This window comes from Scomber japonicus, chromosome 14, assembly GCF_027409825.1.
Source record: "Scomber japonicus isolate fScoJap1 chromosome 14, fScoJap1.pri, whole genome shotgun sequence".
NCBI classification, from domain to species: Eukaryota; Metazoa; Chordata; class Actinopteri; order Scombriformes; family Scombridae; genus Scomber; species Scomber japonicus.
Window position 1 is genome coordinate 26,191,590 of NC_070591.1, and position 24,077 is coordinate 26,215,666.

A 24,077-nucleotide genomic window follows, 5' to 3' on the forward strand; every position below is an offset into this window, starting at 1 on the left:
AAGACTTACAGCTGCATGGAAACTTTTGAGCAGATTTTTAAGAAGCAACTGCATAAGGCCTTATTTACTTCCTCCAAATATGTGTTTAGAGAGCAACTTTTGCAGTGAATAAAGCCATGCCAACAGCGTGTTTTTCATCTTTTTCCTTCCATCCTCAATCATTCGATCTTGGCAGGTGTTTTTTGGTAAACACCAAATCTTCAACACCTGTTGCCAGAAGCTTTTCTTGTGTGCCATCTCTTGCCAACTCTGCTCCAACTGACACACTATCAGGCAAAAAACCCCAAAACAACACAAACAAAAAAAAATCTTCAGCTGTGAAATAAATAACTGTGGCACTACCAAAGTGGGTGTTTTTCCTGGATGGAACTTACATAGGACACAACAACAAGAAGCTCATATAAGCAGAAATTCCTAGAGGTGCAGAAATACATTGGATAGCTCATCTCAAAAAAGATGTTCCAGGCTCCTGTTGTGCCTCGCTTGAGGAAACGGTCTAGGGCAGCGGAAGCCGGCATCCCCAGGCATGAAGAGGTGAAATTTGAGGATGTCAGACTGTACCTGGTGGAGAAGAAAATGGGCCGCAGCAGGAGAAGCTTTCTGACCCAGCTGGCCAGGTCAAAGGGCTTTATTGTGGACGACGTCCTCAGGTTGGAAAAAAAAGCTTGCCATTTTGTTGTTCACTGACTGAGCATGGCTCGGTGCTTAAAAGCTTTTCTGAATGTGAAGCTCAGGAGAGAACACTAATGTACAGCATAGAGGGATGCCCGAGTATTTTCAGATTTTTTTTTTGGGTACCAGCATGAATGGTTTGACCTTCTGGTTAGCCCTCAAGGCCTTTATTATAACCCCAGTAAAATGGAAGGTCATAAAACTAATTAAATGGCTGGTTGGGCATGATAGTATGACTAACAGCCAGGTCAATAAATGCAAAATGAAGGCTTATTTTCATGCTTAAATAAACATTCATTTATAGTCTGTAGAAGCAGTTAAAATAGATAATGTAATGATAAGCGGTGCACACAATTTTGGATTTAGCAATCAAGGATGACCCCAACCATAGACTGTATAAAAGACCCATTACTGCTTAAAAGGACAGTTCAAAATCAGTTACATTGTGCTGTTTTCTTAAAAACTTCCAGTCCAGCTTTTTTTGAAGAACTTAAGGTCCAGCCACCAGAGGCTCATGAATACTTAATCAACCAGGTTTAGGGCATCCATCCAGTCCCTGCAACACCTTAGTGGATTTTCCACCTCAGCTATAACTCACAGCTCCTATATATAGTAAATATATTTAGGAATGAGAAAAAAAGAGCTATCCCAGCTACAACTAGTTTGCAAAGCAGCTAAAAACTTTGGGAAAAAAACTTTTTTAATGAGTTTGGCAAAAGTTATTTTCTTAAGTCGCACTTAAGGAGAGACGTTCAGGGAGCTTGTGAGCTTGTTCCTTGCGATGATGAATCATCTACAGTATTGTGCACTAATTATGGTAGCAGCATGCGTTCATCCTTTTTCTCTGTCTCTAGTTGAAAGTATCTTTAAATCCCAAACTGTGAACGCAGCAGAAGTCCTCGGCTTGACATCCACAACACTTCAGACTCATGTTCCTTTGAGGCTATAGTGATAGTGTTGATGCAACCTTTCCGTTTTTAAGTGTCGACTTTGTTTTCCACGCTGGGCAGCTAAAACTCAGGCTTTGAGCTCCTCTTGTGAGCAGGTGTATGTGTGTGTGTGTGTGTGTGTGTGTGTGTGTGTGTGTGTTCCTATGCTCGTTTCTTTACCAGGACTATTTTCACTTTTTGGCATTCAGAGTGGGGCCAGTTTTTAAAATTACAGTAACCTTAGTGTTATAAAAATGTTGGAGGTTAAGCATGTGATTTTGGTCCCATATATGTAGTCAATAAAGGGTCCTCATGAGTATATAACTGTGTGTGTTTGTGTGTGTGTGTGTGTGTGTGTGTGTGTTTAAATGTGTGTCTAAGTGTGCCTGCCAGCCGTGCGCCAGCTTGGCCATGGCAGCATTCCCAGAAACACAGCTTGAGCGCTCCTACGGTTACACTTGGCTTGATACAATTGTTTGAAACCAACGACAGGAAGTAGAGCGTGCCTGCCTCAAACTGACATTAATTCTGCAAGCCGACAAAACTGATATCAGCTGTAGTTTGATAGCAACACCTCCCGTATCTAGTCTTACACAAGTTATAGGCACACTGCCTTGGGCATATGGTCTTATACACTGTGTACTCCTCTGTGCATTAAGGTATGTGCTGGTTTACACACTGGGACACACACCAAACTCATGCTTTGCACACATACATACATACATACGTACACACACACACACACACACACACACACACCACACACACACACCTGTCCTAATTTTAAGTCTATTGCACATGAACATGTATCCAACCCATGTTTGTTCTGCCTGATTGATGACCTATATTAAATGCTCTATCATGAATGGCAGGAGACTAATCACATACATTAAAAAAGAAAATCATCAAAATAACCACACAAATAAAATGTTTACAGTTTTTAAATGATTGAATAATTTGTGAGATATATTTGAGCGCCTTTTCACACTTGAAAGTCTGAACCAAGGTGTTTTTGTTGCAATGAGTACATTTGATCTGGTTGGTTTTGGTTTTCACATTGTAATTAAGTGAGTGCAATAATGAAGTTTACATGGCATACCTATGTCCTGTCCTCAGCACCTAGATGGGCTACGTCTTCCTATAGTTGGCATTGATTGGTTTGTAGATGGGTGTGGGTCTGATGTGTGTTGTCAATTCAGTGATTAGCCTTCGCCTTTTAAATTAATGGAGACAAATGAATTAACAGATTCATTTTGTTGCATTTTGTTCACATACACATACTTTTCATCTCACATACACATATGAAACCAAAAATACTCACATACTATACTGAAATTCAGACACATATACAAGTGAAATGCTTTTACACACACAACTGAAACACTCATACACACAACTGATATGCTCTCATACACACAACTGAAACACTCATACACACAACTGATATGCTCTCATACACACAACTGAAACACTCACACACACAACTGAAACACTCACACACACAACTGAAATGCTCTCATACACACAACTGAAACACTCATACACACAACTGAAACACTCATACACACAACTGAAACACTCATACACACAACTGAAATGCTCTCATACACACAACTGAAACACTCATACACACAACTGAATTCACAACTCATAATATTGTGAAATATAAAAATTCAGTAGTGAATATGACTGTTATAGTTAAAAAGTTTCCTGTTGTGAAAGAAACAGGAAGACTTCCTGCATGTGCTGTAGTCTGTTTAAAAGAATGGGCCAAAATCACACCAGAGCACTACAGTCTCAGTTTTGAAGCTGTCAATACAAACAAAGGCTTCTCCACTAAGTATTAAATACATTTCAGTTTTTCAGTGTGTTCAATACTTTTTCCCTTTGTCATTCGACTTGATTACACATAACTTTATTTATGGACTTTAATGTTTTGATTTCTTTATATGTGTGGATTTCTTGAGTAAAAACCAAAAATGTTGAGATGTTCAATACGTATTTACCCCACTGTATATATTTCAGCAATATGACAGAAATTCAAACTCCTGACAATGTTTATGCTACTTTAAGTTGGGTGAAGCAATACACCGTACAGTGAGGTTTGTTGTCGGTGTTACTACGGTGCTACTAGCCATTTCTTTTGTACTCTTGTCTTTTTTTGAGGAATATCCTTTCTTAAATGAAAATACTGCTGAGGTAACTTTGAATTAACCAGCTGCTGCTGTTATTTAGAATTACTTTGGAGTTGTTGTTGCTTTAGCTAACAGGTGCTAACTGGCTAAATGTTCAGCTGCTGAGTTAAGGAGAGGCAGGGGGGCATGTGATTGGCTGAAACACTACCATTGGTGACACCACCACCGTCATGAAAAGTGAAATTCATTGAGTGTTGAAGTGTGAGCTCAGAGAGAAATACCAAAAAACTTCTGAAAAAGGACACTTTGAATTAGAAATGTAGGTTATTTAATGAAATGAAAAGGAAATCCAATGAAACTTTATCATGATAAGTAACCATAAATAAGTATGGTGTAAAACATGTTTAATGAGTTCACAATTTATTGGTTCATTTATATTTTACACAATATGCATTACCCCCATATATGTCACACACACATATTTCATAATGTCTTTTTTTATATATCTGACATTGAACCCTCCGGGGGGTTAGCACAGAGGCTGTTGATGACGTCATTGGCCACATCCTCATGTGGTTTATCTTGCCAGGGTGAGGAATTTAAGCTGGTGTTCTTGGGTACAGTGATCATATCTATCAGTGAAGATGTCTCATGAGAGCAGCTGTAAAATGCACACAGATGAAACCTCGCCATGGTGTAAAAATCTGTTCTGGACATACTCCGTCTTTGATGTGCCTGTTTTTTTTTCACTTTTGGAAGGCTAACTGCTGACTGGAACGAGGTAGAGTGACGCCTCAAAAGAGTTCTCCATATCAAAGCCCATTGACTTTAGCCTGTCCTTGTGTCTGGGCTCGGAGTCCCACTGATTCTGGGAAGTACAATCTGGTGCCGGGCTTCCATACTCGCTCATTTGCATGCCAATCTGCCATTTTACATTCTGTGAGGCTGCACATAAGATAAGGATCCAAATTCAGGGCTGGATTATACCTAGGTAAACATGGCAGAAGGAGACTTTTTCTTTCTATAATCTGCAATTTAGTTTCCACATAGCAACGTTGCCTGTTTGTAGAGGAAAATCAAACCAAAGGGCCAGAATTGTGTTTCGACTCTTCGCTGCGAGGAAACTCTATATTCATGTCTTTGTCCTGGTAAGGATTTATTTTTCTTTAAAATGGACCATTGGTGGCCAGCCCGGTATGCCAAGCAGATAGAGGATTAGTTTCGCCAGTGATTTGGCCAATTAGGCCTCAGCCTGAGCTCTGCCGGGATGTTCCTTAAGGAGTCGTTCCACCGATTTACCCACGCCCAAGAGAGAGGAAGAGGAGGAGCGTGCTGAGAGTAATTATGCACGGCTGGGTGCCCTGATTGGGTATGGTAGTTATACTCCGTGGCAGGAGGCAGAAGTGGAGGAGGCCTTGATAAAAAAAAAATCTGTTGACAAAGTCTCGGCGGAGCTGTAGGAGACACTGGTTGAATGAGTCAGCTATCAAACGGTGAAGGGAGGCACTGAGGGTCTGCGCTGATTGCTGTTCACCCAGTGTTGATCCTAAAATATTACCAGTAAGACCATGATGCTGAAGTCTGAATGGCATTTCAAAAGCCTCACTTGAATCTCTCTGCTCTACAACTGCCGCTTGGACAGGAACTTTCTTTTTTGTATGTGTTAAATTCAGCAGTGAAGGAGATCTTTCAAATAAACTATTCAAGGTATTTCGTGAATCCCACTAATCAATAGACAGGGTATTGATGCTTTTGTCTGCTTATGTTTTGCATTTAATTACCTAAAGACCTTGAAAAAAGATGTATGTGTTTGTGTTTTTGTCTACAGTATGCTCTTCTCACTGGTTTGAAGCACATAGGCCTTGGTGGGAGAAAGATGCATTGAATTAAGCAACATTTTAAAATCCAATGGTAGTTGGAAGCTTGGGTCGTTGGGCTACTGTCAGTCAAATCTGATGAAATTACACCCACACTGTCCTGGTGATGCAGATTAGCTGAGCTGCAGGGAGTCAAAGTCCTGACATTGCATCCGGTCTAGCCTCTGTTCCCCGTGCCTCCATAATTCAATGCACTCCTTTATTCAAAATGTCTTTCATTAGTCTTTTGAAAGAAAAGAAAAGTGTGTTCCAGAAATTAACTCTTCATAGTCTATAAGACAAATCGGCACCCACTTACAGTACTTGCTAAATTAATGAATAAACCTTTGTGATTTAAACAATATTCAACAATTACTTTGTGACAATGCGCGAACTACTAGCTTGTGGTGGTCTAGGGCTCCTGGGAAGTGATGTTCGTTAAAGTCTGCATAAAATATTGAAGAAACAGCAGTCCTTTAAGTGAGCTACATGACATACTGTTGAGAGAAGCTATGTTTCAAGGCTGGATTTTTAATCATCTGCGATATTACAACATTTTCTTACTTCTGAAACACTCTATTGATTTCCTAATAAGGAATACATAACAATATTTCTCATCAAAACTTCATTTATTGTTTATTTTTCATTTACTACATGCAAAAAGAAATATTTAATAATTGAAACCCAAGTTGTCAGGGGTTGTAAAGTGGCAACAATCAATATTCTTTACAATACCAATAGATCACTTGACAAGAGGGGAAATTGGATTTGATGTATTTCAGTAATGAATCTCATGCTTTTTTAGTGTCTTTTAGGTCATTGTTTTGGCTTTACGGCTCACGACTTTACCATTTTGGTTCAATGCATTATCTGTCAGCACAAAGACAGTAATTGTATAGATCTCCTATAGAGATAACCTTAAACTTGCACTTTACCTCTCATCTTTCTAACATCTTGTCTCCTTTTTACAGCGATAAGGTCACTCATGTGGTGTCAGAGGACAGTCAGGCTTCATCCCTGTGGGCATGGCTGAATGGGTGTGGCCTGAAGAATCTATCCATGATGCAGGTGTTGGACATCAGCTGGTTCACTGACAGCATGGGAGCGGGGAGACCTGTCGCTGTGGAAACCAGACACCTCATTCAGGTTTGTGTGTGTCACCAATAACTCAGAACCACCTCGCTAACAACAACAAAAAAAAAGGAAGCGCTAGATGGCACTATTAACCAAACAGGAAGTCTTTGATTGAGTGTGTTACCACAAAACAGGAAACCCTAAGATAATTTGATAATTTTGTCATGCCAGTGATGCATATTTTAATATTATGTGTAGGTATGTGTGAGTGTTAAGACAAAACATGCTGGAGCTTCTTCCTCTCCCTGCCAATCGCGTAATTCCAACCCACTGATGGCGAGCACTTAAAAAATAGGACACATCTAACTTCCTTCAGCTTCTGCTCATGTCACCACGCTTCACCTCCACCATATTGTGTCAAATAAACCCATCAGCTGGACGTCAGGGCTAGCCGAAACACACACACACACACACACACACACACACACACACATATATATATTCCCCCTGCGGATGACACCACGAGGGCTCGGCAGCATATGGGTCCAAAATAAAGAAATATGTTGCCTGCTTTAAATGGACTGACTTCTTTTCCTCCCACGATGGAGAGAAAGAAACACTGAAGTCGCGTTTAGCAAGGCTCCATCTATGTTTTCTCTTAACAGCCTTTGACAGCGTTAACGGGTCACAGTGACATTCGCCATGCCTTCAAATGAAAGGAAATAACCCCCCCACCCCGAAAATGCTTTTGTCTGGTTCCTAGCATTGTTTCCACATGGCCATGTAAGTGCTGGCACACCAGTGGCGCTCTTCTCTTCGGCTGCATCCATCCATCAATTCATTTAAGGAGCTACCATGTAGAAATAAAATATTCCCCAAACTAAGCTACTTCTTGGGCACATTTGCCCTGCGGCTCTTCTTGATAGTCTTCAAATGCAATGTGTTTTACTGTCATAAATATTCTACAGCAAGTCAGGGAGGAATTTCAAACATTTAAACCCATTCAAATGTAATATTTTCCAATCCTTTCTGGCGTTTTAGAGAGGTTGTTTAGCCTGTTTAAATGGAGAAGTGGTGAAAATGAGGTGGGGAAAATGGATTGATTGCCAGAGAGTGGATTTAGAGATTGGTGTGTGAACATGTGTCTGCAGTTGCAACTCTGTAAGAGACAGGTGGGCTGGCTGTCTGAGGATGATGTTTGTATTTTAGTGTGTAGGCAAGCAGCTTCCCTTTTTAGAAGTGGGACATTGGTGACCTTTGCCCCCCTCAGTGCCCCTGAGAGGATTTCATTAACCTGTCTGAGTGTGCGCTTCTTCTCCGCCTGCGTGACGGGCATTAACATGGAAAGCAAGAACGGGCCTGTAATGTGGAGGAGGGTGCAGGAGTGATGTCCAGCAATGCTTACTGTGCCTTATCATCCCAGCAGCTGGTATGTGGAGAAATGAGGCTGCGTGTGCACATGTAGATTGCGCACATTAGTTTAGTTACATCTAAGCCATACAGCCAAGGTGGGGAGGGACGCTAGAGAGAAGGCCAGGAGGGGATACGCTGCTTCTGAGATCAGTCTGAGAGCTTTAGCTTCCACAGAGTTATAGGCCTGTATAATAACAGAGCCCAGATGGGGAAAACCAACCTCTGCATGCTGATGCACACACGTTTGTCTCCATGGACTTACAATCCCATATTGGATTAAACAAGCTGCAGCAGAGGTGGAAAAGTGATGGAGAACCCCCTGTTGTATTTAGAGGAGTACAGTTTGGGAGTTTCTAAGGCAGTTTTACTTTTGATTGGCAGAAAAATTGTGCCGTGAAATATATTCAAAGTTATTCTTTTTTTTTTTTTTTGACAACGGGAAAGGCTCCTGGCAGAGAATAAATGATGAACATTTTTTGAATCCCTTACTGATTGATTCCACCGAACAGTGTGAGAGGTACTAGCTCTTTTCATTATCTTTTTGAGACACCCCTGTTCCTTCTGCAGCATTGGCCTCAGTCAACATGATGTGGTGACAATTTCTCCATCTTCTTCTTCCTCCTCTTCCTCCTTTTCCCTGTATCATTCTCCCACCCAATCCACGGGTAATTTTATGGACGCAATGTTCCCTTTGTGATATCTAATTGTCTGCAAGAATATTAATATTACATTGGTAATCCTTTTGACACATATATTACAAATGGGGAACCATTTCTTCATAGAATGAAAAGGCAATTTACAGGAGGCAAATTGGATGATGGCAAGCAGATTTGTAGTGCCACGGGTTAGGTAGCGTAATGGATTTGGATGCCACCAGACTGTGAGATGAGTGTCATTAGCCTGTTGCCCTGGAGACACACAGTCATAAAAATAACTTCTCCAAGGCAAATGGCTACATTTTTATGTAATTCAATTTGAACTCTTGGCTCTGTGCAAGTCAGGAATAGCCTTATACACGTTTACACATTTAGCCTCTCAACCATTTGCAGTGGCTCAGAAATTAAAATGATATATGGCCGTGCATGTATTTGTGTGTTTATCAGTGTCTGGTTATTTTTGTACACAGGACACCTTGCCCACATTGCCAGAAGGTTCTCCACCCACTGCTGTGGCCACAGTCTCTCAATACGCCTGCCAGAGACGGACAACTATAGAAAACAACAACAAGATTTTCACAGTAAGGAACTGTTACCTAACCTCACTCTGGACATAACGCCACTCTCACATGTCCGCCCACCAGAGGCTGTCGCTCTGACTTAGCAATGTAAAAAGCCCCCTAATCTGTTCTGCTCTAATTGGATGGCTGGCTCGCTTCACTCAGCAGCGCTCTGACACAAACCTCCCTGAAAATACATTAACCTGCAAATGAGTAGCATCTGCAGCTGCGGTACGTTGGAGGCGCAACAGCTGACATGCCCACGATCCCTGGCACGGGGCTGGCACGGACACGCCCTAAGGCGCCAAGCGCTACGCCAAGATGGGGCGATGGACGTGACACTCCTCACAAGCAGTGATGGATTTGGCCCCCCTGCCATCTGGTGGGCAGTGTTGCAGGGCGGATGGGGTGGATGTGGTGGGCGGAAGCGGCTGAGGAAGGACACACAAGTTCCCAAATTCCCAGAAGGGAGAAGTGGTTAATCGGCTGATTGGCTCAGATGATGATGGCTGTGAAAGAAAAGGGAAATTATGTTTTAACTAGTTAGAAAATAGGAACAATGCAGCGAGCAATGCATTAAACGAACAAATAACAAACAATAAACCACCCTGAAAAAGTATTGTGAGCGGTGCAGAAAATTAATCCACAACATTTTTATTTGATTATTTATTTAGTAACAATGCCAAACAGTCATTGTGAAGATTTGCTGCTTTTTTCAGTTTTTTTTTTTTTTTATAATTTGGATACTGGTTTCGGTCTGTTAGTCACAAAAATTATATTTATAGATGTCAACTCTGGCTATGGGGAAGTGTGACATTTTCACTATTTTCTGACATTTTCTAGACTTAATGATTAATTTGGAAAATAATTAATCACACAATAATTGTCAGATTAATTCATAATGAAAAGCGTAATTACTTGCTGACCTGAAGGAACAATCAAAACTTGCTAAAAATAGAAAAAGAGATGTGTGCAAAAACACACTTCGGTACACTCTTTGCATTTCATTAATTGCCATCTTTCTCTTTGTTATCTGAAAGCACTCTTTTAATGCCACAGCATATGAAATCTGAGCATGTGCAATATCACTGTGAGGTGATTGGCAAACCCATGTGTGTGTTTGTGTGGGAGTGTGGAGACCCACTGATGAGTTTCTGTAAGACCTATTAAGCACAGCTTACCGAGGGCCTGTGAGGCATCTGTTTCATAATGACTTTTTAGCTCCCAGTAACAGCAAATGTACATAATAGATACAAACACACACACACACACACACACGTGTATACAGAAATTCACCCGCATGTGCTTGCATGCATTTTGCTGAAACTCTCACGCATGCACGCACGCATGCACACACACACACACACACACACACACACACACACACACACACACACACACACACATGTTTATCCACATGCACAGACACACACAGATGTGCACACCCACACATGTCTCACCTGGGGAGGGCTGCTGTGCAATTTCTTATCCCCTGTTTCTTTCCACAGCATTAACTCCATAATTAGCAATCCCACTCAGTTTCTCTATCCCCATGATTAACTCATTATCCCCACATAAAGCCACATCAAAGAAGACTTTCTGATTAGAGAGAAAGGTTGTGCTAGATGTGGTCTTAAGACAGCCACAGGTAAAACAGCCAGATAAAATGCAATCATTTGAAATATCTAAGTCAGATTGAGATGTACAAAAAAAATCTAGCAGTTTTTTTTATTTTATTTAAATCGAATAGTTTAAAAAATATGCAACAGCTCACCAAAAGATAGGAAATGATCTGCTGTATTGTAGCAGTGCTAATGAGGGCTAAGCTATTGATCCACAATGGTAAACCTATCCTTGATCTGTCCTACAGTCTACGGTAATGATGTAGTCACTGTGAATACATATCTAATAGAAATGCTTTTAATCATGCAGCAAGATCTCAACGTGTAAAGTATTAGTGTGTTTACATGTCTGTCTGTGTTTGCACTTATTCATGTGTTTCTCTGCATATATTTATGAAGTGGTAATTTAAAAGGTTGATAATCATCTTTTCCTTCTCAGCGATCGTCGCAAGGTAACTAACAGAAAACAGTTGATTCATTCTAATTAATTTATGCTGATGCGATGATTCTCACTCGCTGAGGTGAATGCATATATCGAAGCTCAGATTAAAGATATTGAAAAACTCACAATCTTGGATTTGCAGTTATGCTGACAACAGTTGTTCCGTGGCCTTGCCGCCAACCAGTATGTCAGAACGTGGGAAAGTGTCCAAATATGGATTACTGCCGCTCCCTTCATGAATGCTGTCAATAGTTCATTCTCACACATTAGCAAGTAAAATGTAGTGTTCAGAGGACGTTGGCAACAGTTAAAAAATTCTAACGCTTGTCACAAAACTGGAGTTTATATGCAGCAATCATTCGTGGCTGGAGCCAGCTACGAGGTCACCGAGGTCCAGACCTTTGTAATTATTTGGTAATGAAAAAAATGAGTGCTATGTAAATGTATAATCAGGAGTTGAAAATGTCTGGTTTATCCTGACACAGCCTGACAGCAAGCAGGTACCCCCCCCCTCCCCTTCCACTTCCCCTCATCTCCTCACTGTCTCTCTGCATTTGAATGGCATGAAACAGCTTTCAATAAGACAGCTATCTGTGCGTCAACCATGCAGCCTGCTGTGTGTGGTGTAAGTTAAGGAAAAGCTGTGTTATGTGTTATGGCTGGGAAACTTTCATTAACAATATTAATGAGAGCATCAGTGTTGATACAGTATGCAGAATTTCACTTATTTGAATTATTTAAAGGAATCTTACAACTATAGAAATTTAAAAAAAACCCTGTGCTTATAGCCTTTAAAATCACACCAGGGATGTGTGTTGGTACTCTTGTTGTGTTTTCATAACAGCTACATGCATTAATTCAACCCGTCATTCTAAATTATCTTCAAGCAACATACTGTGATGTAATCAATAAGGTCTAATCAACCTCCCTGATCCCTCCTTCTACAGAAAATAGTGAGAGACAGAACAATAAGAGAAGAAGAAAGCTGGGGGGAGAGTGAGAGAGAGAGAGGGAGAGAGACAGAGACAGAGACAGAGACAGAGACAGAGACAGAGAGAGAGAGAGAGAGAGAGAGAGAGAGAGAGAGAGAGAGAGAGAGAGAGAGAGAGAGAGAGAATGGAGAGGAGGAGAACAGAGGAGAGGAGCAGGATGGGCAGAAGAACAGGGAGGAGGTAAAACAGAAAGGAAGATAACAGGCAAAATAACAGAGAGGAGGAGAATGGAAAGGAAAGGAAGATAATAGAGAGGAGGAGAACAGAGAGGAAGAAAAAACAGATAGAAGATTAGGGAGGAGGCGAGCACAGGAGGAGAACAGGTGGAGAAAACAGGGGAGGAGAACAGAGAGGAGCAGAACAGAGAGAAAGAGCACATCAAGGAAGAGAACAGAGAGAAGGAGCACAGAAAAGAGGAGAACGGAGAGGAGGAGAACAGAGAGAAGAACAGAGAAGAGGAGCACAGAGAAGCAGGGGTCACTTTCCATCCTTTCCATCGTGTGAAGTGAAAGAATAAAGTCACACAGTCAGGTGTTTACAGATACAGAGGAAACTGCTTTGCTGTGTAATAAGTGTTCAGCAGCAGCACAGCACGTCCCCATCAGGCATTTCCTGGTCCAGGAATGCAGTAAACAAGCTCCATTAAAAAAAAAAAAAAAAAAAAAAAAAATCTGGACCTCAGTCATATCTAAAAACCATGCATGGCTATGGCTCTGCACCCGTTCCAGCAAAGACTCGTAACAAAACCACAACGGTAATTATCTGAGCTTTCATGGATGAAATGATCATTCAGTAACTTGTTGAGTAACTGTGATGGGGCTACATTATTCTCTGGCTTCTTTTCATGCTGCTTATCTGGCTCACACACGCAGCAGTCCAGTCCATGAGCGGTATTTTGGTACCTGTCCTGCTGTGTGCTAGGGTTAACCGCTGCCACTGTCACCTAGCAACCGCATCTGTGTGGGTTTGTCTTCAAGTCTTGTGTTTTTTGGTTTTTTTGCAGTATTTATTTGGCTATTATTTGCAAACTCCCAGTCAATCCAGCATTTGAGCTCAAAGACTCAACAGAGAGATGCTACTAGAATTGATTCTGGAGGACTCTTGAGCCCCCTAGTGGTAGTGTTTAAAATCAATACTGCAGACTGAAGAGTGGATACAAATCTTTCCAGTTTACTCAATTGTCAACTTTAAACTGTAAGAAAGAATGATGTAAGAGGGATATTTATTTTTCCAGGTGTGTATTCCTTAAAAAAAAACAGGTCAGCCAATCCAATCAGAATCTCTAAGCTCTATGAAATGAAGCTTAATTGATTCAGTGTAAGATAAAATAAATGAGCTTTGCGTGACAATACACATAATCTACAAAGCACTAACAAAGCAACTAACAAAACTTCTGGGTTTTGTTGAAAAAGCAAAAAAAACTTCCTTCCAAACAACTCTGAAATGAATCATTTCTAAAAAAAAAAAAAAGAAAAAATCAAACCCCAGGACATAGCTACAGTATAGCTTTCACACCAGCATCAATTTAATTTTTATTTTTTCCTCCTAGCATCTTCACTAAATGTTTACAGAAACATTCCCTCATTCTCTCGGCCAGCTCCAGGGAATGAGGTGAGTCAGAGCTGTGTGTGAGCTGTGTGTCTGTGGCCATACTTCATAGCAGAGGAAGAAGAGCAAGAGAGAGAAAGCAGAGAAAGTGGTGAGGACTGAGGAGTGTAAACATTTTAGAAGGCAGATTACAGCTAAGAAGTTGGTGATGCGGAAAGATCTCAAGTTACTGGAAGCAGTAGTTTCTTTAAGATCACAAAGGTTTCAACTTCTACCATGTGCTGTAGTAGATACTAATATGGATAGAAAACGCAGGAACGAGCTTCACAGATGGAGGAAACACTCAATGAGAGAATACATTGAATGAATTAAGGGATTTCAAGACATTTTTGATGAATACACTTTAGCTTTCTTGTGGAGAATTAAATGATGCCTCTCTCTCTCACGTCTGTACATTAAATATGGAATTAGAGATACCTAAGTGATTATGATTAGCTCACTTCTAAAGCTCAATAACAACACATTATATCTTGTTTGTTAAGGTCACACCTTGCCACTGTTTCTCAAGCAAATACTTACAGCACTTAACTCTCCATACACCTAAACTTGTCATTTGTGTACAGATGAAAGAGTGGAGGTTTCTGCCACAACTTCACGGAGAAGGGGGGAAAAAGCTCCAGCAGGGTCATCATAAAACACATTACAAGTATTTAAAAAGCAGAAAAATATAAAAAAAACATTAACAATGGTATGGAAAAATAACATGGTATTGTGACTTCAAGCTAATTATTATCCCATAGGCAGGCAGGAAGGTAAGGACGAGCCACGCTAGCTTCTTCCCCTGGCTTTAAGGCTTTTAAGGCAGAGCTAAGGTAATTACCATCTATACTTAAAGCACAGGTAAGTATCAGTAATGTCATCTAATTCTCAGCATGAAAGCGAATAAGCATATTACCTGAAATGTTGAACTATTTCTTCTATTTAAAAGTAGCATTTCAAATGGAATCCTTTTGCTTGTTATAGTAGCAATAGCCAAGGACAAAGAATACTCATGTGCAATTGAACTTTATTTTATTTTATTTTCAACCAAACCAAGTTATTTGACAAAACAGAGCATGGCCGTGGCTTGAACCGAAGTGTGTGTGTGTGTGTGTGTGTGTGTGTGTGTATGTATGGGCATTGCTTTGTGTGTACGCCGCATGTGCACAGAAGTTTATGCTGAGAGGGATCCGCTATAGACAGAGAGAAGTGTCAGAAATAACAACCTGTAATGATTTCAGGAAATAGAGAGGAAGAGAGGAGCATCCGGGGGCCAGCAGGGTGTACTGGTAAAGGAGGAGGAAGTACTGTATAGGTGGTGCAGGGAAACATCAGGATCAGGAAGGATGAGGATGAGCATCATGTCGACGGCAGCGCCCCAGTGAGGTGTCAGTCACACACTGGCAAGCGAGCGGCCCTTCATTCCACAACCATGCACTATTGATTTATTCATTGCTGCTTCCTCTTTATCCCTCACCATCTCTCACACCCACTCCTTCATTCTGGTATCACTTCCTCCTGCCCTTTTGTTTTGCCCCATCTTTCACCTAGTATCACTTCCCCTTGCCCTTTTGTTATACCTTCCTTAATCTAAATCTTCTTAATGTGCTTCTCTTGCTCTTCTTGTTTCTTACTCTTGTTGTGACTGGGATATCTACACTATCATTGTGCACATACGCACACACACACACACACACATACACACACGCACACAAGTCAAGGCTACATCCTCTCTTTCTCATCTGCTTATAGCTTTGAGTCTCCTACTGTCATAATTTCACCATAAGCCTGACATACACAGACATAAAAATTGACATTTGTGTCTCGGCTGATTGACGCGCATCATCGAATGCCTTTCCTCTGATGGCAACACACACACACACACACACACACACATACAGTATAGACACACACACACTCACACATTCACACATACAAGCATGTACACACTATGCCAGAATAATGAGGGCAGGGGAGAAAAAAAGAGTCTGTTGAATTTGTTTCCCTTCAGCACAAGGCCTGCAACTTATTGATAGGACAAGCATCACAGAGGAGGAGATGGGTGGAGAGGGAATGGAGGAGGAGGAGGAGGAGGGGAGGGGGGTGTTAATATTGAAGTCAATATTTACAACTTTACAACAGAAAAAAAACATTTAAAGGTGAGAAAAGGGTCAAACTTGCCATTTCACTTTGCTCCTCTGTGTTCAGGTTTTCATATTGTTGTCAAGATCAAATCCCCAAGTGTTAGCTTTCATATCAAAATGCCTTTGACTTTCTTTTGAATAACTCCATTACAAGAAATTAAATTAGAAACACTCCCTTTCTTTATTTGAAATAAACTTTAGAATGACATGAAAAAAGAAAATCTGAATTATGGCCACCACTTGTTCATTAGATAGAGGATAGATTAAATCCATCTCCTAGCTGTTAATCCTGTTGAAACTCTTCTCAGTGGGTCCTCTGACCTCCTTTCATGGTTCCTTTTTGCACATGCAGCGAGGCGGGCTGCTGTGCGAACATGACTCGCAGGCATGTCCGTGATATCCGTTGGCGGGGGGTAAATCGGCGTGCTATATCAACGTCCCTACACACCAAGTCTCCCTACCAGACTTAACTCCTCATTAATTAGATGAATCCATATGCAGCGTGGTTTTCTCGAGCCCGCAGAGCTGACTCCATGCGGCTGCTACGACGACATGACAGTTGACAGACTGGCTGTAGAGCATGTATGTGTGTGTGTGTGTGTGTGTGTGTGTGTGTTTGTGCAAGATCTTAAAATACATAGTCTTTGGAAATGTGAGATAATTACGTGTGATAATTGGGTGTTCTACTTGTCTCAAATGTTTCACTCATTTTAGGAGATACTCATTTCTTGAGGGTGAACATTTTGCAACAAGATCCAATAAGCAATGAAACCGCTGGATTAGTATCAAGTATCAAAATAACATTAGATTTAATCACTAAACCATCATTTTAGAAATTAAATCTCCATTCATTTTTTTTGTCACTTTGGGGCAACAGTTACCCGTTTACACATCCAGCAGACACACAGCAAGATTAGCTTTCAATAAATCTGATGAGAGCGAAATAAAACAATAAAGTTACGGCCTGTAAAACAAAATTAGCTGTAAGACGCTAAAAGGCTCCATATATAATGCTCCATTGCTAAGGGGAATTGCACAATCCAGTAATCTCTTTGTAGGTTTGTCATGATTAGTGACCCATTGTTAGTATAAAATATGACTTATAGCAGCTTTAAATCAGAGGATCAATATCTGTGATTTCAGTAGAGAGATCAGTCAAGGATTGTGTTAGCCTGGTTAGCAAAAAGATGTATTGCAGCTGCTATTATATTGTTTAAATGCTGATTTACACCTATGTTACTTTGTATGTGACTCCAAAAATGCTACATCTGGTTCTCAGTTTCTATATCTACATGAATACTTGCAGAACAGAAAGGGGAGATCTTGTCCTTGGCTCACACTGTCAGGCATTTATGTACAGGATATATGTATTTGTAAGTTCAATCAATCACCAAATGACCCTGCAATTGTTATTACAAGTGAAGCAGCAGTAGGCCTAACACATCTAGACAAACTACTTGTAACACACCCTGCCCTCTCACCTCTCCAATTATGAGCTTGCTTCTCCTATTCGCCACATGCTGTGAGGAGAGCCTTGCTTTGTGTGTGTGTGTGTGTGTGTGTGTGAGTGTGTGTGTGTGTGTGTGTTATGTTCATGCCGGGATGTAAAGGGTCGCTTCTTTTCCATGTGCAGCAGTAAACGGGTCAGTGCGTCTCCTGGGTGAGCTGGACTAAAGTCTGCTGCTCACTGACCTGAGGCTGCATGTCTGCACCAGACTGCGGGTGGTGCAGTGACCTCAGAGCGGGGCAAACCACAGCATCAATATGGCGTAGTCTGTCCTGAGCTCGGGTCACACTGGGCTGCATCAAGGTCCACGTCCGGGGATTTAGAGTTCTTCAGCTTGAGGCTCTGTGGCGACTTCTCTTTCTCCAAAAACTGTGCAAAGGCATTAGATGTATGCTATTTCACTAATATCTATTTCAATTAGTGTGTCTTCCTCTTAAACATAAACTGATTCATGCATTTCATAAAGGGCAGGGTAGCGGCATGCTAGAGTTAGCATAATATGAAACGCTGACCCAAATGTCACAAGAGATTACCCACTAATTTCTGCAGTCCCTGTGCTGTCTAAGGTTTTAGAGAAGGTCCAACACACTCAGTTGCCTGTTTTAGTGAAGCTTCACCAAGCAATATTTTTGTTGAATTGAATGAATCTCTGAAATGAGGGGTTGCTGGTAGTGTCGATCCCAATGACAACAAAACATTGTGTACTCCAGCAGCATAGCAAAAAAACAGCTGTGCCTCTCATTCAGTGTCTACAACAGATTTGTTCAGCTTAGGTTTTGTAATGTACCACACACTGAACCCCCCCCCCCCCCCCCCCGGAAAAGCAGTGTGTCGCAGTAATGTGCGAAAAGTACATGGCAGGTGAAGACAGCGGGATTGATTCAAATGCAAGTGTATGTTTTTAATCAGATGGAAATCTTACCAAAAAAAAAAGGAGGCTAAAATGGCAAAGATAGACAGGGCGTCAGGCCCACGTCTGCAGCTCTGTTGGATGCTTTCAGGTCGGTGCTGTTTTTCAGGCGTGCTTGAATTTAATTATTTTCACAGACACCTCATGTAGGTCCGGCCACTGATTGCTCATGAGTTCTCAGAAGAACACCAACCTGGCTTAAAATGCCAGACAGATTAGGAATGAATCAGTGGAAGTGAGTCAAACATCAAATTTAAAGAAGTGAAAGCTGAAAAGACAATTTGAACATATGACAAATGGAAAATAAGCACTCCATTTAAACTGCCCATGTTGCTCCTCTTTTACTATAGTGTATATTGTGTTATCTGCAACCAAGTATTAGCAAAGAAACAACTTGAAGAGAATACTGTGTATGCAGGAGTGTAACCTTATGTTGGGTATACAGGAACATACAATGGCCATGTTCTAGTAATTACAACAAGCACATTGCTGCACAGCTGACCAGTCTATGAGTACACTACTTTTGATGCAGTGTGAAAATGCTATTGCTTGCTAGCTGGTAGTATATTAAGGGCCTGTTTGTTGTGTTTTGGAGACTATTGCCCATTTGTAATCACCTAAGGGCAGAAGCTTTAAATAAATACACTATGTTATGTTTTATGTATGTTACTTGTGAGTCGGAAACACCAAATATCAAATATCAGCAACATAGTGACATAGTGTATCAAAAATATGTACCCCCCCCCCCCATACAATTATCACATTTTCCTCAATTAAAGACGCTCTTAACACAACATGCTTAAGGAGTTTTGGCAAGAACAATACCCCAAGGATCTTCATGCAGCGACACATTAGCATTTTGTGTTATGCTTCTATAAATGAGTGAGATGTGATAATTGTATCATGTCACTTTCCCATGAAATTTTTAACATGTGCTACAGAGATTCTTTTTCGAGTAGTTGGCGTAAATGGTCACATATTGTAGTTTGTCCAATCATTTATTGTTAATGTCTGTTTTAAATGTTTTTTAGGCATGGTGGCTGAATATGAAGAACTGAGCTTGGCACCTAATTTCATATAATCCCATCACGACTAGCACAAATGTTCAGGCTGTTTATTAATAACTGGGGAAACATTACAGGCACAAAACACACCTGCAGCTCTTTATACATCACAGCATCAGCTTGCTCGGCATCTTAGAGACACATCAATCTGATTTGAAAGGTTTGGTCAGAGCCTCCATACAAATATTACCAGTTTAACTAATGAATAATAATACTAATGTCTCCTATTGTGACATGTTTTCCTCCACTTTGTTCTGCAACAGCAACTGTCAGGCAGTGTAGCTGAACACTGCCAAATGCACAGCTGTGTGCCAACACTGGGAAGTGTGACAATAAAAGTGTTTCATGAAGGCAAGCGTGAATGAAGTTGGTTTCATGATGGATGCTGTTATCTGTAACTGGGCTCCTTATTTCAATACACCAAATAATGTGGCTATAATCATAGACAGAGCAGATGGTCACACTGAGCCTGATAGCATCCTGTTACACAAAACAAGAGCCACAACAACCAACATTGGCTCTCCTGGTCAACTCTCTTTCTTCTTATCTATTTTAACCTCTTAAACTCTCCAAGGACGTTGGTGTCCCCAACTGACATTACTGTTTTTAAGAGGCTGTGAGCTCAGTTTTAAATCTAGAGTGACGATTCTGGTATCCGATGAATGACCTAAGACATTATACGAAGCTAAACTATCACACCAACCATGTCAAGATAGTTTCTTGGTCAAAGGGGTCACTTGGCCTCTCTTCTCAAGATATCTGAATGATAGATATAGGCACCCACAAGTCTCCCCTTTACAGACGTATGCTAATCCAATGAAGTTTTTTGCATGCAGTATAAATGTGTTTTTGTCTTCTATTCTAAAAATGGTGTATTTGTATCCCTGAACAATCTTGGCATTGCTTAAATATGGTATGACTGGAAAGCTGAGCTCCATTTAATTGTAGTGAGACCATTTTTGAAACCTGACCTCACTGTATACAGTAAAATGCTCATTCTCAACCTCTAGAATAATCACAACCTCAAGAAACTTTTCAACCACAAACTAGAGACCTCAGACATTCAGTGGATGATAGTAGATAGTCACCAAACAAACACTCAGTAGGGAACAGTGCACCACTACTAAGTAGCTAATTAGCTGCTCAACTGCATTACATTAAACAGCATGTAAACATTCCTGAAAATGTCACTTTGGACCCGTTAGATGCTCGGTCATCAATATCTCTGTTTGCAAGTCGCCACAACAGAACTTACAGCAGTTTGTTTACTTTGTCTTTGATGTTGTGTAACACCAGCACTCTGGTAGCCTGTCAATCATATCAATTATTGTCAATCAAGAAAATCATCAACAAGCCCCCCCAGCTGGCTGAGTCAAAAAGGAGCAAAGCAGCATTGAAAGATGATTAAATGTGACTTCAGTTGGATTTTGAGGTTTGATAATGAGGATAGTGCCACCATGTGTTCATTAATGTGGTACTTATATTTTCACATTCTAATAACTTAAGGTGATATGAGGTGAACCCCTCCAGACATGAATTAAGACATAAACATATTCTGCTTGGAACAATAATGTGTATCTAATGCATTCTTTCAACAAAAAAAAACAATAATTACTATGGTCAAATTCTTAAAATGGCTTTTGCTCCTCCTACCTGGACAGTACTTTAACTACTTCACTTTAAAGTCAGTTTTGAGTGACTTAATGGCCTCATGTTTCTACATCCTTAAGTAAATTGAATATTGGTTTAGAATTGGCTTCCAGACTAGTTGTGATGAATTCTTCTCTGCTCCAACCCATAGACATACAGTATATAGAGTATGTTGCATTGGTCACTGGACTGTCAATGTCGCCCCCATATTGGGCAAGACTGGCCTGTAAATAAATACAAGTAAAAGGTGAGCCACAGTATTTCTGGATAAAAACTCATTTTTATATTCAATAGCTTATGATCTATGTGGAGTACAAAAAGTGATGAGCTTTCCTTTTCCTCTACAAAATATGGGATAGAAAGCAGCTTATATTAATACTAAACAACAGATCAGATTGATAATGTGCAATACTCCAGGGCCATTTGAGATTTCATGAAATTATTGGCATTTTTGTTCTCCCACAGAAAGACAAGAAAACAAATGTCTCTCTCTCTCTCTCTGGCCAAAATAACCTGTTAGCTATTGGATCCAAATCACAATCAGCAAGCCAAGTCATTCACCAAAAGCTTTAGCATAACATTTCCATCATCATTTTTGGGCAGCCTTAGCCTCCCCTAGACTCTTATTAGCTCTGCCTATGACAGCATCTGTCACCAAGCTTTCTCAAAACTTTTCTAATCAACTTAGATCATAAACCCTTTATTGGAAAAAATGACTTATTGAAATCAGTTTAGAAATGTAAATCTTATGGTGCTTTTTATCCAGAAAAACTCCCTTCACTTGAGTTTGTTTAAAGGCCAGTCTTGCCTGGTCCAACATGGTGACGACGTTGATGTATTGCAAACACGGACTGAATCGGTCAATGCAGCCTACATATATATATATATAAATCTTTGGGACCACCCCTTAAAATCAGATTTCCAGTGAGCCCAGGGAAACTTTCCACTTTCAGGAGATGAATGTGAAAACAAACTGTGCACATACATCATTCTGCACAGTGAAGCTCAACTGTAGGAACAAGAAGAAATATATATTTTCGACTCTTTTCGAATTCTTGGTCAAACCCATTTCCACCCACACAGATTTTCCTGCATTTCATATTTTCTAATAAGAAAAGAAAACATGTCCTCATAGAAATATTTAATCCACATTCATTGCCAAATTTAGTTCATGACAAATTAGGACAACCCTGAAAAAAAGTTATTATTTAGCTGCCAGACCATTCACCATTAGAATTGTGTAATTTCCTGTAGTTATGACTTTTTTTTTAATTAATTGAATGCATTGTGTGAATGGCTCATTTTGAGGACTCAAGCACCTCTCCACTCAGAGCAACTGTACAAATGTTGATGGCATTTGACCAATCACCATGAATTTAAAAATCCATAATTTAGTGGTCATGACTCACCTGCAACATTTAACAGTTTATTCTTCTATACTAAATCTTACTATTCCCAGAGTTTCTACAAAATTCATAAAGATTGGCAGTATTTCTTTTTCAATGCAAATCCACATCCAGGCTAAAAAGTTATTAACAGTTTCTATTGTTAAAATAAACTACTTTAGAATTAAAGTTAGAGGGTTCTTGTGACTACTTTTCTCTCTGAGTGCTTTCTACTATATCTCTTCCTTCATTCAGTCATTTCATGATGCTGTCTGAAGCCTGTTTGAGCATTTGAACATGTTGCCTTTGTAGAGGAAAAGTCCATGGCTGTCCCCTGGGGAGCCTGTTGTGAACAAGTGGGAAATGACAGGTTCCTGTCTGGTGTTTTGCTAGCCACTAATGTCTCTGTCCGGTCATCCAGAAGAGAATCAACATGCACCAGGTCCTACTGTACAATGACAGGGACAGGGACAGAAATAGAGACAGAAGGGAGTGATAGAGGAGGCAGGAAGGAACTGGAGGGAGTTCCGTCCCCTGTCTGTTTTCTCTACGGGTCACTGCATCTCACACGTGAATGCACACCTGACATATCTTTGCTTGGCTTTCTTTCCTTGGGTTGGTGTTTCCTATATCTACCCACATCTTGTTACCTTTTTGGTGTAAATTTGTACTTTTTCAGTCTAATATCTGCTAAATTATTAATTTATTCTCCACCTCTTTTTCCTCACCCTTCACCCGTCCTTGCCTCCCTTTCCCTGTAGGATGCTTTTGAAGTGCTTGCTGAGAGCTATGAATTCAATGAGAACGAAGGTCCATGTCTGGCCTTCAGGAGAGCTGCTTCTGTCCTGAAGAGTCTGCCCTGGGCGGTGGAGTGCCTGGGGGCCACTGAGGACCTGCCATGCCTGGGGGATCACACTAAGGCAGTCATGGAGGTACAGCACTGCTTTCGTCCCTACTAACATAATAACATAAACCAAATAGAACAGATATTTTTCTTCCCATCATTTCACAACATACAGGATTGCTCATTGGTTGTTTGGGTTTGATTTTCTTACAACACAGCTCCTGAATGCAAAGTTTTGTTGTTTTTTAAGCAGCAAAATCTAAAATATTCACCAAAGAGAAACAACATTCCATGCTTGGAAATAATTAATGTTGCAATGTTTACTCTGATGGATAACTTCTCATGCAACTTTCAGGTCTCTAGAACTTGATTTGCACACTGCAGTGAAATGATCTAAAACCAGTGGATGCCTGAAATGAAGAATGGTTCGGCTAAGGACTTTGAAAAATGGTCAACAGTCATTAGAATAAATATGATGCTTTTTGTAGTTAGCAAATTAAAACAGGCATTTAATGTAGCAGTAAAGTAAAATAACCTTCATTGAGCTTAATTCCTGTGTTAGGAAATGCACTGGTAACTTGCTAACTCCTGTACAATTGTAATATAGTTTATGGGACAATGAAAACCATTTATAT

General features: G+C 40.4%; 1 protein-coding gene across 1 annotated transcript in view; it reads left to right on the forward strand.

Moving 5' to 3' along the window:
- The first annotated feature begins 456 nt into the window (after positions 1-456).
- The window catches only part of dntt (deoxynucleotidyltransferase, terminal), an 83,637-nt gene continuing 60,016 nt past the window's right edge, over positions 457-24,077 (forward strand). Inside the window, exons 1-4 of the mRNA XM_053333016.1 lie at positions 457-650; positions 6,564-6,738; positions 9,206-9,316; positions 23,360-23,530. Of these exons, the coding sequence (XP_053188991.1) occupies positions 457-650; positions 6,564-6,738; positions 9,206-9,316; positions 23,360-23,530 (651 nt within the window). The remainder of the gene's footprint in view (positions 651-6,563; positions 6,739-9,205; positions 9,317-23,359; positions 23,531-24,077) is intronic.